The 15,342-nt window shown below is 39.6% G+C and overlaps 1 protein-coding gene across 13 annotated transcripts in view; it reads right to left on the bottom strand.

Annotated features, from left to right (window-relative positions):
- Window positions 1-234: 234 nt before the first annotated feature.
- Slmap (sarcolemma associated protein) overlaps window positions 235-15,342 on the bottom strand; it is a 143,004-nt gene continuing 127,896 nt past the window's right edge. For 10 of the 13 annotated variants that reach the window (XM_005348694.3, XM_026779654.1, XM_026779650.1 and 7 more), the window contains 5 exons: window positions 14,316-14,636; window positions 13,469-13,586; window positions 9,034-9,205; window positions 5,410-5,544; window positions 235-2,342 (listed from right to left, as the gene is read on the bottom strand). In XM_005348694.3, coding sequence (XP_005348751.1) covers window positions 2,250-2,342; window positions 5,410-5,544; window positions 9,034-9,205; window positions 13,469-13,586; window positions 14,316-14,636 — 839 coding nt within the window. In that variant the 3' untranslated portion in view covers window positions 235-2,249. Of the gene's footprint in view, window positions 2,343-3,523; window positions 3,614-5,409; window positions 5,545-9,033; window positions 9,206-13,468; window positions 13,587-14,315; window positions 14,637-15,342 lie in introns of all 13 variants that reach the window. The other 3 variants (XM_026779647.1, XM_013346890.2, XM_026779656.1) reach the window with 1 other exon arrangement.

Below are 15,342 nucleotides of genomic sequence, written 5' to 3'. Positions count from 1 at the left end.
TGTACCCTAGTAAAAACAGCGTTCTTTCATTTGGTTTTGCCATTGTCATGAGACAAGGTCTTACTGTGTAGTCCGATGTGGCCTTGAACTAACACACAACTTCTAACTGCTGCACCTAAGCGTTACTGAGCATCCGCACCTTGTGACATCCTGCTCTGTTTAACTTGGAAGGAAACTGGAGGTGCTGCTTATGAACAGGCTTATTTACATTCTTGAGGAAAAACCGGAAATAACTACAAAATTCCATTTATTTGATTTGAGTAAAGTAAATATTGACACCAGGTCTTACATTTGATAGCATTAGCCTGGCAAGAGAGTCACATTTTAACAATAATCATATTAAAAGAAGAAAAGGTACATTAAAAAAGGTAAATTAATTAAAACTCGGGAGGAAACTGCTCTTGTTTCTTTTAAACCCTGACAAACATCTAACATATGTTTAACACAAGTCATGTCAAGCAAAGGTTAGGGACACCCGAATGGCAGAGCCAGCACTAAGACTCCAATTACATACAACTCAAACATGCATAGGGAGATTAAAGTTATTTTATTAAATCATGCACATCACGTGTGTTAGTGCAAATAGTTTAATCTGTACTCCAGAAATTCTATTGTACGTTTTATCTTTACAAAATAGATTTCAAACAATTATTTACTTTAAAAAAGGTAATTCTGAAGTTATGCATTTCAGAACAGTATTTGCAATAACTATATACAAGAGGTACTGGGTACCACTGGCGTATGAGCATTCTGTGGTGGAGTGGCTTCCTGCAACAGAGAATGGTAACATGAACTATACGACAGTATTTTCTACAAGTCATTTGTGGCTAATTCCTCCATAAATCTAGTGATTCTCCCAGCAACGACCCCAAAGAGCTTTAAATACAACTTTGAAAGTAAAAACAATGACCGCCAAACATCATGAGGCAAATTATATCCTAGCCAGATATCTCAGTATCTGGCTAGATCTGGGTATTCTCATAGAACATTCCAGCCAATTCACCAACCTTCCCTCCCAGTCTGACTGAAGAAAACTGAACTATGTGATGCTTTAGGGTACTGACATCACTATGGTGCTGCACAAAACCATAGCTGAACTTCAACCTCTGTGTTTTAAATGGATAATGTCAAGCAGTGCTTAGGTGTGTCACTGTGCAAGAAACACTACCAATCTTGGGAATAGTGCTACTAATTAACAGGCTGTCCCGATGAACAATAAAAAGAAATAACCATTTGTATATCCAAGCAAGAAATCTTGGTAGGTAACATCAGTTCACCTTGAATGTGAATTAGCGCCACATCATAACCAAATTAAATCAACAAAAGCTTATCTAAACAGATATAATTCTTCCTTCAATTAAACATGCATGGAGGAACAGATGACAGAAAAAGAAATCATGCGTTCTAAACTGCTGTATTATGAGAAGGTAACTTGGTGTTTAAAGAAAACATTTCTTAAATACATGAGGTTTAGTAAGTTACACTCCAATTTACTCAACAGTTTGGTTGATTGCACTGAAATTATGCAACTGTGTTTTTGCTCCCAGAAATATTTCAGTTTGCTCATGAAAATACAAACTCTCATGGAAAGTTTTCAAAGCTGATGTCCTTCACATCTTCAAGTCACATTAAGGCTGAACAAACATGTATGTATTTCCCCAGTTATCATTAGAACAGAGTATTTTCCAAATGTGTTTTTCCTTAAAAAAAAAATCCACACAAATAATTGTCTAAGTCTTGTTCCCAATAGCTCAGTGGTTTTATAACAAGTAAAAATGGCGTACATATGTAAAAAAAATATATATATATGTGAGTGTGTATATATATTCAAACTGATAGGCACTGAGCACACAGGGCCTCTCTTCCCATGTATGTATTGGTTGTTCGGTTTGAGTAGTTATTGAATCAGAAAAATGAATTATGTGGCCATCAGAATTCAGAGTAAAATATTTATAAATTTATGGTATAAATAATTTGGTGAACTAAGAAACCTATTTTAGGCCACCATAATATTCAGACTCTCAACATACTAATTCAAAAATTACATGAAAAACCGAATAAATTCACAACTTTATATCCTCTCTATAGACAGATATATTTTCATATAAGTTAAAGCAATGACCCTATAGCTGTATTCTTGCACTTTGCTGTTTTAAGAGGTAAAAAGGAAGAAAATGGTTCTGCTTGTCCCCAGCATGAGTGTGATGCCAGCTTCTAGAAGGAGGATGGTGTACAGACTCAAGACACTGTCACGGAGAAGCTCTGGCCAGACCTGGCACATACAGCACGATGGCTGTCACCGCAACCAGGGCCGCCAACATGGGCATCCAGGGCCAGGGTTTCTGTGTGGAAAAAAACCAAGAGTCAATATCGCGTTCTCCCCTCTCCTTTCATACTGTTTAACCCTGGATGAACTGAGTCCCACATACTTAAAAGACCACCGGAAAACTCTGCCCTTGCATGGTAAAGGCTACATGTAGAAAAAAAGGAAAACGAGGGAGAACCATACTAGCAGGGCATTGTGTGGAAGCCTGAACATCCCAGGAAAGTCCTGGACAATTTTCAACTTTGTTACAGTTGAAACTTTGTAGTTACACCTTAAATTCTAGAATGCGTCTGCAGCATTTACTGCGCACCTGCGGTATACTTCTGCCGAAAAGTCTGTTTTTATGAAAACCAGAGTTATAAGATAGGGTAGAAAGAAAATGATGCAGGCTTGATCCTGGAACTTGAAACCAAAGAAGACACGAATCAGCTGAGGTTCCAAGGACAGGGGCACTGAGGCCCTGCCGCAGGTTCTTCTGATAAGCATGCTTGATTACCAGTTAAAGGCGAGGCACAGATGGGCTTCCCAATCAGCTTTCAGAGGATTTATACAATCCATTTACTTTGGTTGCTACCTTTGTTCCTACCGATATACTGGTAGTACTCTTGAAAACTACTCTTAACTTGCAGATCAGCTCAAAAAGGCTTGTTGTAGAGTTTACTTATATTATACAAGTAAATTCTCACTGGTGTTGAAATTGTGAGCCAATGGTTCATTACACTAATCTCACTTTCTTTCATCTTCACAGCAAACAGGCAAAGGATTAAAGGAAAACTCCACACCATGGAAGGGAAGAAAAGAAGGGTAATATAGCTGGCTGAAAATTTCAAAGATGCAAACTCTTCATTTCTCATTCAAATCTGATTGAACACATAACTGGGATATAGGTGGTGATATTGCAGAAATTCACTGCTTACTCCAGTTTGCTAGAGATAAAGACTCGGTTAAAGGAAGCATTTCAACAACAGGTTAGCACGGGGTTAATTCATGGTTAGTACTACTACAAAAGAAACAAGACACAATGTTATGTGATTAGTTGATTTGTTCATTAGTATGACACAGATACATAGCAAACTAAATGAAGGGTTTGCGTCAGGTAACAAAATACCTTTGTGGTTTTGCCATGCACTCTACTACAAATATGGCACGAACAGGTGACAGGGACGAACAGACAAGACTCAACAGTAGTGCTTGTACCTTTCTCTACCACAACGGACCGAAACACCAAAACAGGAAAGCCAGGAATAGGCCGATGAATACGGCTGGGACAGGTTGTAATATGGAGGGCTGAAGAAGGGAAGGGATATTAAAATCATTTTATGCTATGTAAAAAATCAGATAAGATGATTTAGACCCCGGGGGTGGTTGGAGAAGGAGAGGAAGACTGAAGTAACAGAAGTACACCACTCAGGTTTGCACCAATTCAAACATCTGAAAGACATCTAACACAATCCAGAATGATGGGCTGTGATACATATGCTAAGAAACTGCGACTTTAATAGGAACGGTTGGAGGTAATAGTCAATGCACATGTCCTAGCGAAACATGACAGTCTCAGACAGAGCAGCGACAACAGTTTATCAAGCAATGCTCTGTTTGACAATATAGTCTTTTTGTTTCACATATGAAGCCCACTAATTGATAGATATGTTCCCATGGAAACGGACAGGGTATATTTTGTTCTTCCATTGAAATCCAATTTCCTTCCAACCAAAATTCTTTTCACTTTTGAGATGGTATTCTTTTAAAGCTGAAAAATACATGTTTTGTGATAATGTGAACTTGATGGGCAATAGGCATGGCACATGTCTGATAGACAGGCAGCCAAAGCTCACAACTTTCCTTTATCCTAAACATATCTGATTTTTTTTAAGGGGAAAGGAATTACTTGGATATATAAGCCTATATAATGAAAAAGGTAAATTCATTCTGAAGGTGAATAGTTTTATACAACTATAAACAGTAACATCACGGGAAGGGTCATTCTGATCATGCAAGATGTCTTTGTAGGTTAATTTAGCAAGAAGTGGACTGAAACTCTATAGTCAGGTATGAACTAACACAAAAGGAAAGGTATCAAATCATTATGATCTGATTTTAGAAGACTTCTATATTCTGCTCATTAAGAAATAAATGCAATCCACTTCTATTTAGCATAAACCCTTCGGATTCCAAAGGGCTCCTACCTAACCAGCAATCCTTTGTTGCCTAAAACTTGTAACTTTAGTAAGCAAAGGACAGTTCGACACAACTCATGAGCATTCTGTGAAAACTACATAACTGGATGGCCATGCAACGAAACTCGTCTGCACGTGTGCTGCAAGTCAGGCAGCACAGGAAGCATGTGGCTCACGTGCACTGCAGTGTCCAGCTGTAAGAGGTGGAGTGAGCCTCAGAGCACAGCCAACCACAGCGAACATCGTCAGTTAGGGCCCACAAAGGCAACGAACCACAAACAACAGGACATTTATTTAGTATAACTTCACCTTAAAGACCTTTCTTCCCAGGGAGAAACAAGTGTTATCAAACTAACCTGACAGCTGAATGCTCTCCCCACCTCTGAGCCCGCCAGCCCCCACCTCTCTCTCAAACACACACTAGAGAGTTCTACATCGATTTATCAATTACTGAGAGATAGATGGCAAATAAACAGAAAGCTTTTAGGAATGGACATTACTAGTAGAAAAATGAAAATTGTTCTAAAGCTCTGCTTTCTGAGACAACCTAAGGCTAAGGCCCAGCGTGTACCATGTCTCCTAGATGGCCTGGGTGGACAGAAACAAGTCAGGTGATCCTCAGTGACAAATTCAGACCCGTCTGGGTAAAAACCAGATGGGTTTTCTAAGTTGTTTCACTGATACTTGTTTTCCACCAAGCAGGAACCAAGCTTCTCTGGGGGTGTAAGTTAAAGGGGTTCGTACTTAAAAAGAAAGAAATCCCGTGACACAACAGTTCTATCACAGAGATCCATAAGGAGAAGCTGACTTCTTCTGTACCCAGATCATAGTGAAGGCTTCTGACAGACACGGTCAGCCTCTGACACTCCTCCCGATGGAAGCTGAGCTGAGGTGGCAAACACTTACGTTATTTCCTTTCTCTCGCAGCAGCTTCAGGTTGTCTTTACACTGTTTGAGTTCATCTGTGATTGATTGCTTTTCCTGCTCAGTCATTTCAAACTTCAACTTCAGTTCTGAGAGGACAGTCTGTGTCTTTTCATACTAAAGGTAAAGAGAAAAAGAGTGTGCAGGCTTGACTTAAAATGGTGTACACCAGGCCCTGTTTAATAACTCTGAACACCAAAGTCCAGCCCTTCTGTGTCAAGAAGGTAAGTCCCTGGTACTCACAGTACGAAATTTTTAATGCTGGCTTAACTCTATGTAATGATTTTCTTGCCCTGGTGTTAAAATCAAAGAATAAAACAAACCGTGTTGTCACCTGCTTATAATATAAAAGGTCACTTCTTCCATCAAGTGAGAAGAGGGAAAGCTGAAAATTTTTTCTTTGAGCAGAAGATGAACAGGTAGATACAAATCCTAATTAATGGCAGTGCTAGGACTAAATGGATTTTCTGGTAATTAAAAGGAAGCCACATTAGCTGAGGTGTTTTTTTTTTGTTTTTTGTTTTTTTTTTTTAAACCTAAAAACATTCCCGGAACACCCCTGGGAAATACACTAGAAAATGAACCAAAGACTAAAATTCACAGGCTTTGTTTGTGACAGCATTTTTCAGTTGATGTGAGGGTCTGTGAATTTCTCCCAGAAGATAAAAGGTTACTGGGAGGCTGCCAAGGAAAAGTCAGTGATTCTAGGCTAACTTTTGCACCTTAGAATGCAATCAGTTCTCAGTGATTGTAAATCAGTTCCCAACAGTGCTAATAAAGGATAAGTCAAAGGTGCTTTGTCAACCAAACGTTTCCTCTCCTTCCCTTTCCACCATTTTTACATCAAGATTGCCCCCTGCATCGTCTCTCCAATTCAGGAGGGCGAAGCAGCTGCACAGGAAAGCAGTGCAGTCCTGGGACACTGCTGCTTACCTCAGGCACAGCAGTGCGTGGGGAGGACGCTGGCCCTGCAGGAAGACAGGGAGCCAAACACCAACCCTGTGTCAGGCTTGTCAGGGCAGAGGTAGATGTTCAACGTTTTATGTATGTGCTGGTTGGTTGGTTGGTTTCTTTGAGAAAGAATCTATGCAGCCCCGCTGGCACCAACTCAAGACCTATCTCAGCTTCCTAAGTGTGCAGATTGCAAGTATTTGCCACACACTGGTTGAACTCTTTTTTTTTTTTTTTTTTTTTTTTTTTTTTTTTTTTCGAGACAGGGTTTCTCTGTGGCTTTGGAGCCTGTCCTGGAACTAGCTCTGTAGACCAGGCTGGTCTCGAACTCACAGAGATCCGCCTGCCTCTGCCTCCCGAGTGCTGGGATTAAAGGCGTGCGCCACCATCGCCCGGCCGGTTGAACTCTTGTATCATAGATATTCTCACTAAATTAAAATATATAGATGCTTTATAAAATCAAATATAAAGGTAATATACAATTCTTTTCTTTAACTTTTGAGAATTATTTTTCATGCTTTTTCTTTGGAGTTATTTATATTAAAATTACCATAGATAAAGCTTTAACAAGCAGAACAAAGGTCACCTTCTGCAGTCTTAGGTATTTTTACACCTTGCTTGGATATCACTTCTGTTCCCTCTTGCTTTTTAACTTTGAAGTAACCAGTGAGCTTGGTCTTAAGAGAGAAATACAACATATTACCAACACCTGTGACTCTTCTTCACAAAAAAATAATCATATGTAGGGTTGCTCAGATTACAATAGTTTAACTTCTTATAACACTGAAGACACATGATCAGGGTTTTTGAGTACAGTAAGCATGATTCCAAGAGAGAAAGGAGAGCAAAGCGAAATGTTGAAAGAAGTAAGTATACATTACTAAAAAGTAATAATGTATTTGTAGTATATTACAGAGATAAAAACCTCATTAAAATCCTTTTACTTACAGATTAGTATCCAATATGTTGACAGAAGGACAAACAGCAATTTCACATTACAAAGAAATATGATGACTATACATCATTTCACAATGAAAAACAATGAACAAGAAAATAGGAAAGAACATACTAACAAGCTCAGACTATTTTCAAATATGCTGCATTTAATGCAATCCAAAGACTAGCAACACTTAAGATGCTGTGACAACATGCCACTGCCATTTGTGAAACAGTTAAAGCATTTGGCATTGATTATTTAGTAACTGAGAGCAGGCAAACAAATAATGCAACAAATGGCTAATGTATTCATAATAACATACAACAGAATAATCTTCCCACCACAAATTCTTCCCAAATATTGAAAGAATTATGGCACATGAACTGGAAGGGCACAACGTGCTTACAGTATTAAATATTAGGATATTTACTTTGGCACAAAATTTGTGTTTCAACCAAATGAGGATGCTTCTAAAATACACATCCTTAACCAGGTAAAGCAGAACATTTCAAAGTCAGTGTGTCTACATGAGTATAAAACTTTTGCAGCTTTATTCCTTCAGAAACAAGCACAGAGACAGAAGAACAATCATTTCCAAACTCAGAATGCTCCAGGGGAAGTGCAGAGAGAAACTCACATTTTATTTCCTAAAAACAACTTTTAAAAAATTCATTTTAAAAGACAAGACTTATCTTTCACTTCCTTCTATCTCATGAAGAATCTTGCCTGTCAGCAAGCCTCCAGCTGGAGCTTCCTGATGAGCAGACAGGCTTTATTAACCTGAGCTGGTCAGGCATCAGTGCAGGAAGGCCAGCAGGAGCGAACACAACTTTTACTGCCCCGTGGTCAGCTTTACTTATCCTGTTCAGAACGACCTGGGGTAGGTCCCTTCCAAAGTCAACCTTTTACCATCATTAACACGATTATTCCACAAGTTAATGGAATTGAGGTATAAACAAAATCACATGAAAACTTAAGTGTGTATATTTGTGAAGCCCAAGAGAAAGTAGGGGGTGGGATATACAGTGCCACAGAACAGGCATTGGGCTGTCTGTATATAGGTGAATTTTAAGTCATTTTTTTTCTTCTTGTTTGTTTTCTGACATGGATCTGATGCAGCTTAAGCTATTCTCAAACGCACTACGCAGCTGAGGCTGACCTTGAACTCCTGATTTTCCTGCTCTACCTCCCAAGTGCTGGGACTGTAGGTGTCCATCACCTTGCCCATCTGTATATATACTTGTGTAACCAACAAAGCCTTGAACTCATCACTATCCCTTGCCTCAGCCCCCAGGCGCTGGAATGACAAGCACGAGTCACTGTCTTAGCCACTTTCCCAGGAGCATATAGCTCCAGCTACGGTGTTGTCCTAGATTGCAGTTTGCCTTCCAAAAGAATGCTTCATTTATTATTGCACACTCTTTGATGCTTAAATAGACCAAGCGATCTGCTACAAAGGGTCTCTCATGTCAGTCAACAGAGAAAAGTTAAAAACTAGCTCTTATGTCTGTATGTGTGAGAGCAAACACTAGATCAATCCTGTCGATAGGGATCGTGACGCACAGCTAGTAATTACCAGGCTGGGTGGGATGCTCCAAGTGTCAACTGTCAGGTAATGTGCTTTCTGCTTTTCTTTATTTCTAAGTAGCATGGATATCTGATTTGCCTTTGGCTTTAAGTCCAACCATAATTGGGCTGAGCACGTCTTTTCGCTTTACCTCTTTCTGAACATCCTTTGCTTGGTTTTCAGCCTTACTGAGAAGAGTTTTTAAGTCAGCTGAGTCACGAAGATGTTGCTCTTTCAAGGATCCCACTTGGTTCTCGAGCTCTTTCCTGGTCATCTGCAGGATGCTGAGGTCACTCGTGAGCTCCAGACTCTGCTTCTGAGAACTGCAACATAAACACGGACAGTCATTCACAGCGGACACTGGACACAGAGAAAGCCCAGGATCACAGCATTTCACTAGGTGGGAGGGAGTGTATTTCACAGCAGAAAAAAATGGTACAGAAAAAGTAAGACAATTTCAGTAAGGAAAAGGCATTAAGACACTTAAAAAAAAATCCCTTGAAGTTTAAAGCTGTATCCTTTCAAATATACATAAAAGTAGAAATTTTATAAATAGAAGAAATGACTAATTATACTTTGGGAGTTTTCTTTGTTTTTGCTTCATTTTCTCGCTTTGAGACAGGGTCATACTATTTAGCTTTGGCTGGCCTGGACCTTCCTTTGTAGACCAGGTGGGTCTTGAACTCGAAGAGATCTGCCTGCCTTTGACTCCCAAATGCTGGGATTAAGGATATGGCACCCCCATGTCTGGTCCTAATTACATACTTTAGTATACCAAATTATCTTTACATATTGTATTATAAATACATATTTCAATTATGTTACAAGAGTAAATACTCAAAAATAGAATGGGGTCAGAAACCTGAAGCTTAGGCATCATTACTAACTCACACAAACCTGTTCAAATGAAAAGTGCCACCACATGGGGAGACTGAGAGGGGAACCTGAATTGTGGACTATGGACCTGGTCACTTAGCTGGGACCCCTTATTCTCTGAAGAAACATTTCCTGAGCTCTCAGATGTGCACAAGCAGCAAATATCAAGGGGGCGGGGTTCTCTGTGTCTACTGTGTCAAACATCCACGTCTGCACTGCCTGTTTTATGTCATTGTGACACAGTCTAGACTCATCTGGGAAGAGGGAGCCTTAGTTGAGGAATGGCCTTGCCAGACTGGCTTGTGGGTACACTTGTGGGGTGTTTTCTTGATTGGTGATTGATGTGGGAAGGCTCAGTCCATGTGAGTGGTGCCACCCCTGAGCAAGTGGTCCTGGATTGTACAAGAAAAAGCCAATAAGCATTGATCCTCCTTGGCCTATTCTTCAGTTCCTGCCTCCAGGTTCCTACTCTGACTTCCTTCAGAGATGGTCTGTGACCCGAGAGTTACAAGGCCCTTTCCTCTCCAAGGTGTTTTGGGCATGGTGTTTTATCACAGCAACAGAAACCCTAACTAAGACAACATCTGAAGCTATTTTCTAGCTTTAATTACATGACTATTTTTATAAGTTGCTATTAAAAATAATGTACACATGAGGAAAGTAACTTGATATGAATGAACATCAATGCCTTTTTCAGAAACTGGGTAGAGCATGGGGTTAACATGACCAAGACCCTGGGTTCAATCTTCAGTATGAAAAATAGTAATAATCCCTTGTTTTCAATTCTTTGAGAACAGTGAGGAAAAAAAAAAAGATTTGTCTGGCTTAGAGAAAAGTTAGCTCCCACAAGCAGTAAATAATAAGAGTTTAGGATTGGAGAGATGACACTAGTTGCTCTTCCAGAGGCCCCGTGTTTGAGCCTCTGCATCCACACTGCAGTTCACAACCATCTGTAACTACAGTTCCAGGGGCTACGTTGTCCTCTTTTGGCTTCTTCAGGCAATGCATGCACATGGTATACATGAACACAGGCAAAAACCCACACACAAAAAACATCTTTTTAAATGTCAGATTTTCAAAGTTATATCTTTCAGAACGGAACTTAATCACATCCAATACTACAAACAAAGAACTACAGAGTATTTATTTCACTCTGTTAATACAATGGGCGGATTTTGTTTGGTTTTTTTGGGCCAGGGTTTCTCTGTGTGGTTTTGGATCTGTCCTGGAACTTTCTCGGCAGAGCAGGCTGGCCTTGAACTCACAGAGATCTGCCTACCCCTGCTTCTGGGTGCTGGGATTAAAGGTGTGCCACCACCACCTGGCAAGGGGAAGATTCTTAAGGACGGTCTGATAGTTAAAGAGAAGCTTAGCAAATAAATTTAGAGTATCCGGGCAGAAATGTTCAGGAAATAGAATTAATATATCTTATGTATTTTATGTGAGTGTAACAGATGACTAAAATAATGATATGTATTGATACAGTGTACCTTCCTAGAACCCATTGTTTTGTTTTGGTTGGTTTGTGAGATGGGTGTCTCACAAGGGATGCTCCCTGCCTTAGCATCCCACACAGTTGGTTCTCCAGGCAAGCAGCAAATACCCAACTGGAGTCTAACATTTGAAGTCATAGGCTTCTAGTCACATGCAATCTGTAAATGTTATTTTTAACATTTAAACAACATTAACATAATTTAAAAAGAATAGTTCTTTAACAGTCTGCTAGATTTCAGTTAATCACATTTCAAAAATGAGATATTAGAAGGTTCAGAATCTTTAAAATATCAATACTTAAAAAACAAGAACTATTAAGTAACACAAACTAGACTGGGTGTGGTGACACACAACTAAGATCCTAGGACTGAGGAAGCTAAAACTGGCTCTCAAATTCAAGCCCAACCTCGGTCACCTAAGGAAATTCTGTCTCAAAACAAACAAACAAACAATAAAAATACCAAATTAAGTAAGTTCACCTAAAAAACTAATACGTTGTAAACATAAAGAACTTGAATATCTGCATGACTGATTTACAGGGAGGCCGAGGCAGGAGGACTGCGCTGGACGGTCTGGCCACACGGCCTTGGCCACACTGAAAAGTCTCAGGCCAGTAGAGACTACAATAGAAAAGAAACAAAACAACAACAACAACAACAACAACAACAACCAAGCTGGGTACAGTAGTCAATGCCTATAGTCTAACACTTGGTAGACTAAAACCAAAGTTAGGAGTTTAGGGCTAATCTTGATTACATAGCAGGTTCAGCGTTAGCTTGGGCTACATGAGAGCCTATTTCAAAGTACTAACAAATAAACAAAACCATCTTCTTTACATGTGTTGTCACACAGGTAATCAATACATACACATGTAAGCATATGTGTACATACGGTGGGCCTTTATTTTGTTCTTTTCCTATTTTAGGCATTGCTTTGACTAACTTTCATGTTACAAGTAAACATTTGTTTTATTAATTATCACCACATATTCAAAATGTAATATACGTAAAATACATGAAAGAATGAGCAAAATAATGGCATTAGAAAGGAAAATTCAGCTGCTGAAGAGATGGCTCAGTGGTTAAGAGCGCTTGCTGTTGTTCCAGAGGACCCAGGTTTGGGTCCCAGCCCCTCATGACAGCTCTCAGCCACTCCAGATCCAGGAAGTGACTATAGTGCTAGACTCCAGTATTACATACACGTGCAGGTACGCTTACTTATATACAGGCAAAACACATACATACATAAAATAAAAATATATAAAATCTTTAAAAAGAGGGAAGATCAAAGTGCTTTACGGATCCTTACGCTGAGGTTTCGCAGCATTATAGAGGAGCTGTAGAGAACAAACCTGCAGATCCAGTTCCTTCAGGCATTTCCTTACTGATGTTGGAGGGGTGAGGAGTAGAGATAAGGCTACCAAAGTGTGGAGCTAAAAAGGACACTGAACTGCTGGTCCTCTGGCCAGTCTCCCACGTAGTGCTGGGATCACGGGGTGTGCCACCATATAGATTAGTCCTCTGTGTGTGTGTGTCCTATGTATATGTATCAAGATATGTGTTGTATGTATGTTTGTACATGTATATGAACAGTGTGTGCATCTATTCCTGCATAAGGGCAGATCAAAAGTGTCAGACATCTTCTAGAGACAAGGTCTTATTGAACCTGGAGCTTTCTTTTTCAGCTAGACAGGCTCAGCAAGCTATGGGTTCAATGTTATTCTCTTGAAATCTCTCTATCATCTCCCTCCCTTAGGCTAGGAATAGAACCCACGGCCTCAAGTCCTCTAGAAGTCTGCTACATTCCAAGTCACAGCCTGTGTGATTAGAAGCTAAATTTATCTTCTAAATTGAGATAAATTCTTTGTTATAAATCACTGCTCTCACTAAAGATCAGTGGAGTGAAAGAACAGCCATTTTATATGTGAAATGTACTGTCATTTTGTTAACTGGGAAACTTCTGGTTCGGATCTGTGCTTGTGAGGAATGGTACAGTAAGGCCTCTAACTGGATCTGAATTCGAGGGTATTCTGAAAGGAGCTTGCTTACAGGAAACGGTGGTAAAATGGAATGAAACGATGTAATACTTACTATGTTTAATTTGTCATATAACCAGTTTGGCTGAACATTTGACTCCAAAATATCTAAGTATCAAAATTTAATTTTCATAAAAATTAAAAACAAATATTTTTAAGTTAAAGGGAAATTCTTACATACTTGTGCAATTCTTTTTCTTGCCGCTGCAGTTCTGATGACAACAAAACATTTTCCTTTTTTAGAGAATGGCATTCAGTTTCCAGTACATTCCATTCCTTTTTCAACTTCTCTAGTTCACCTAAAAGAGCCACAAAATATATTTGTTAATACAGAAACCAAAAAACACTGTATTCAAAGGAGACAGAGTAACACTTCAGAGAACACATTTCCCCTCTTAAGAGCAGGTGGATTTTTACAGGGCAGTCTTTGATCCCTGTCACTTTGTTTCTATAGCTCAAAGGTCACCTTAAAACACAGTGTTTCTTTTCCTACTTCACTATTTGTTTGTTTATGGGCTAGGAGATCACTGTGTAGCTCAGAGACTGGCTGGGAAGGCTCTATGTAGACCAGGATGGCCGCAAACTCACAGCACACCACCTGCCTCTGCCTCCCCAGCAATGGCATTACGTGTTCCACTTCATTGTTTTAAGACAATGTTAATGTTTGCCTGTTTTTGACATACACTTTCAGGATATAACCCAGGCAGGCTTTAAACTCACAATCCTCTGGTTTCTACTTCCTAGGTGCTGGGATTATAGGTGTATACCATTATTATGACATATACTCCTCAATAGCATTATAAAGAATTAATAGTATGTGCCTGTAAAAATACACTTATCACAGAACCTGTAAACCTGCCCAATGTACCTACAACCCTAAAACAGGAGCCTTGGCTTACACAGTTACCTTCTATCAAAAAAATCACTGCTACCATGAATTGCGGGCTGGGACAACATGGACGAAGGGCCACCCCCTCCTATTCCTTGAAAGCAAGAGTTAGGAGCTTTATGCCTAAGCACTCACTTACCTTGCAACCTTGTTGCCTCCTCTCTCTGCTGGTCTTCACACTGCTGACATCTAAGCTGGAAACTGTTCTGTAAACTCGTGATTTCTAACTCATATTCTGACGCTGTTTTCCTCCAGCTCTCAAGTTCCGCTCTCACCTTCTTAAGCTCTTCTTGTAAGGAAGCAAAGTCAGTGTCCCGCTCAGAAGCAGCCTTTGCTGCTGCTTGATGAAGGAGCAAAATCTCATCTTGGGCATTAAGCAATTTATCTCTCGTGCTGGAGATTTCAGTGTCCTTTTCCTCTTGCAGATTCTCCATATCCACATGCAACCTCTGTAGCTGGACTGTAAAAGTGTATTATCTGTATTATCTATCTTTTCTGAGGTCACAGAATTAAGAACAAAACTACAACACATTACAGGACACAGCTAGCATGCAGCTTGTCAGAGCTGTTTGATGAAATTACACAAGCAACTTATGTTAGACATATAAAATGCCAAAATACAGATGCAAATGGGGAAAGCCAAAAGCTAAAGTAAATTTTGTTTTCCCCACAGAGATGAGGATGAGAGACTTATGTTAATATTTTGGTATTTATTCTCTTTGTCTTTCCAGTGCCTTCATATAGATAGAAAAACAAACATTAAGTAGAAAGGGATGCATATGTATGTTTGTATGTAATATATACTTCTCTATCCTCTTGCTGATGAAAATATTTTGGGTGAGGGAGTGAGACAAAGTTTTATTTAGCTAAGGTAAACCTCAAATTCATTATGTAGCTGAGGTGGGTCTTGAACTCATGACCTTGCTGCCTCATATCTTGAGTGCCAATACCACAGGCATGCACCACCACAATTAGCATCACCCCTGCCTTTAAGACTCCAGAGTATAAACAATGGGTTCCTGGGACAATCCCTTCCTTTATCTCCTTTAAAGGAAAATTGTCCAGAAGCCCAGTATGAGGGTTTCTAGGGAAGAGCCAGAGCCATGACAACTGAGGATTCTCTGCAATCTTACTTTCATTCCTTTTCAATCACTGAACCCTAGGAT

The sequence above is a fragment of the Microtus ochrogaster genome, chromosome 6, assembly GCF_000317375.1.
Source record: "Microtus ochrogaster isolate Prairie Vole_2 chromosome 6, MicOch1.0, whole genome shotgun sequence".
Lineage (NCBI taxonomy): Eukaryota > Metazoa > Chordata > Mammalia > Rodentia > Cricetidae > Microtus > Microtus ochrogaster.
This window is presented reverse-complemented; position numbering and strand designations above follow the sequence as displayed.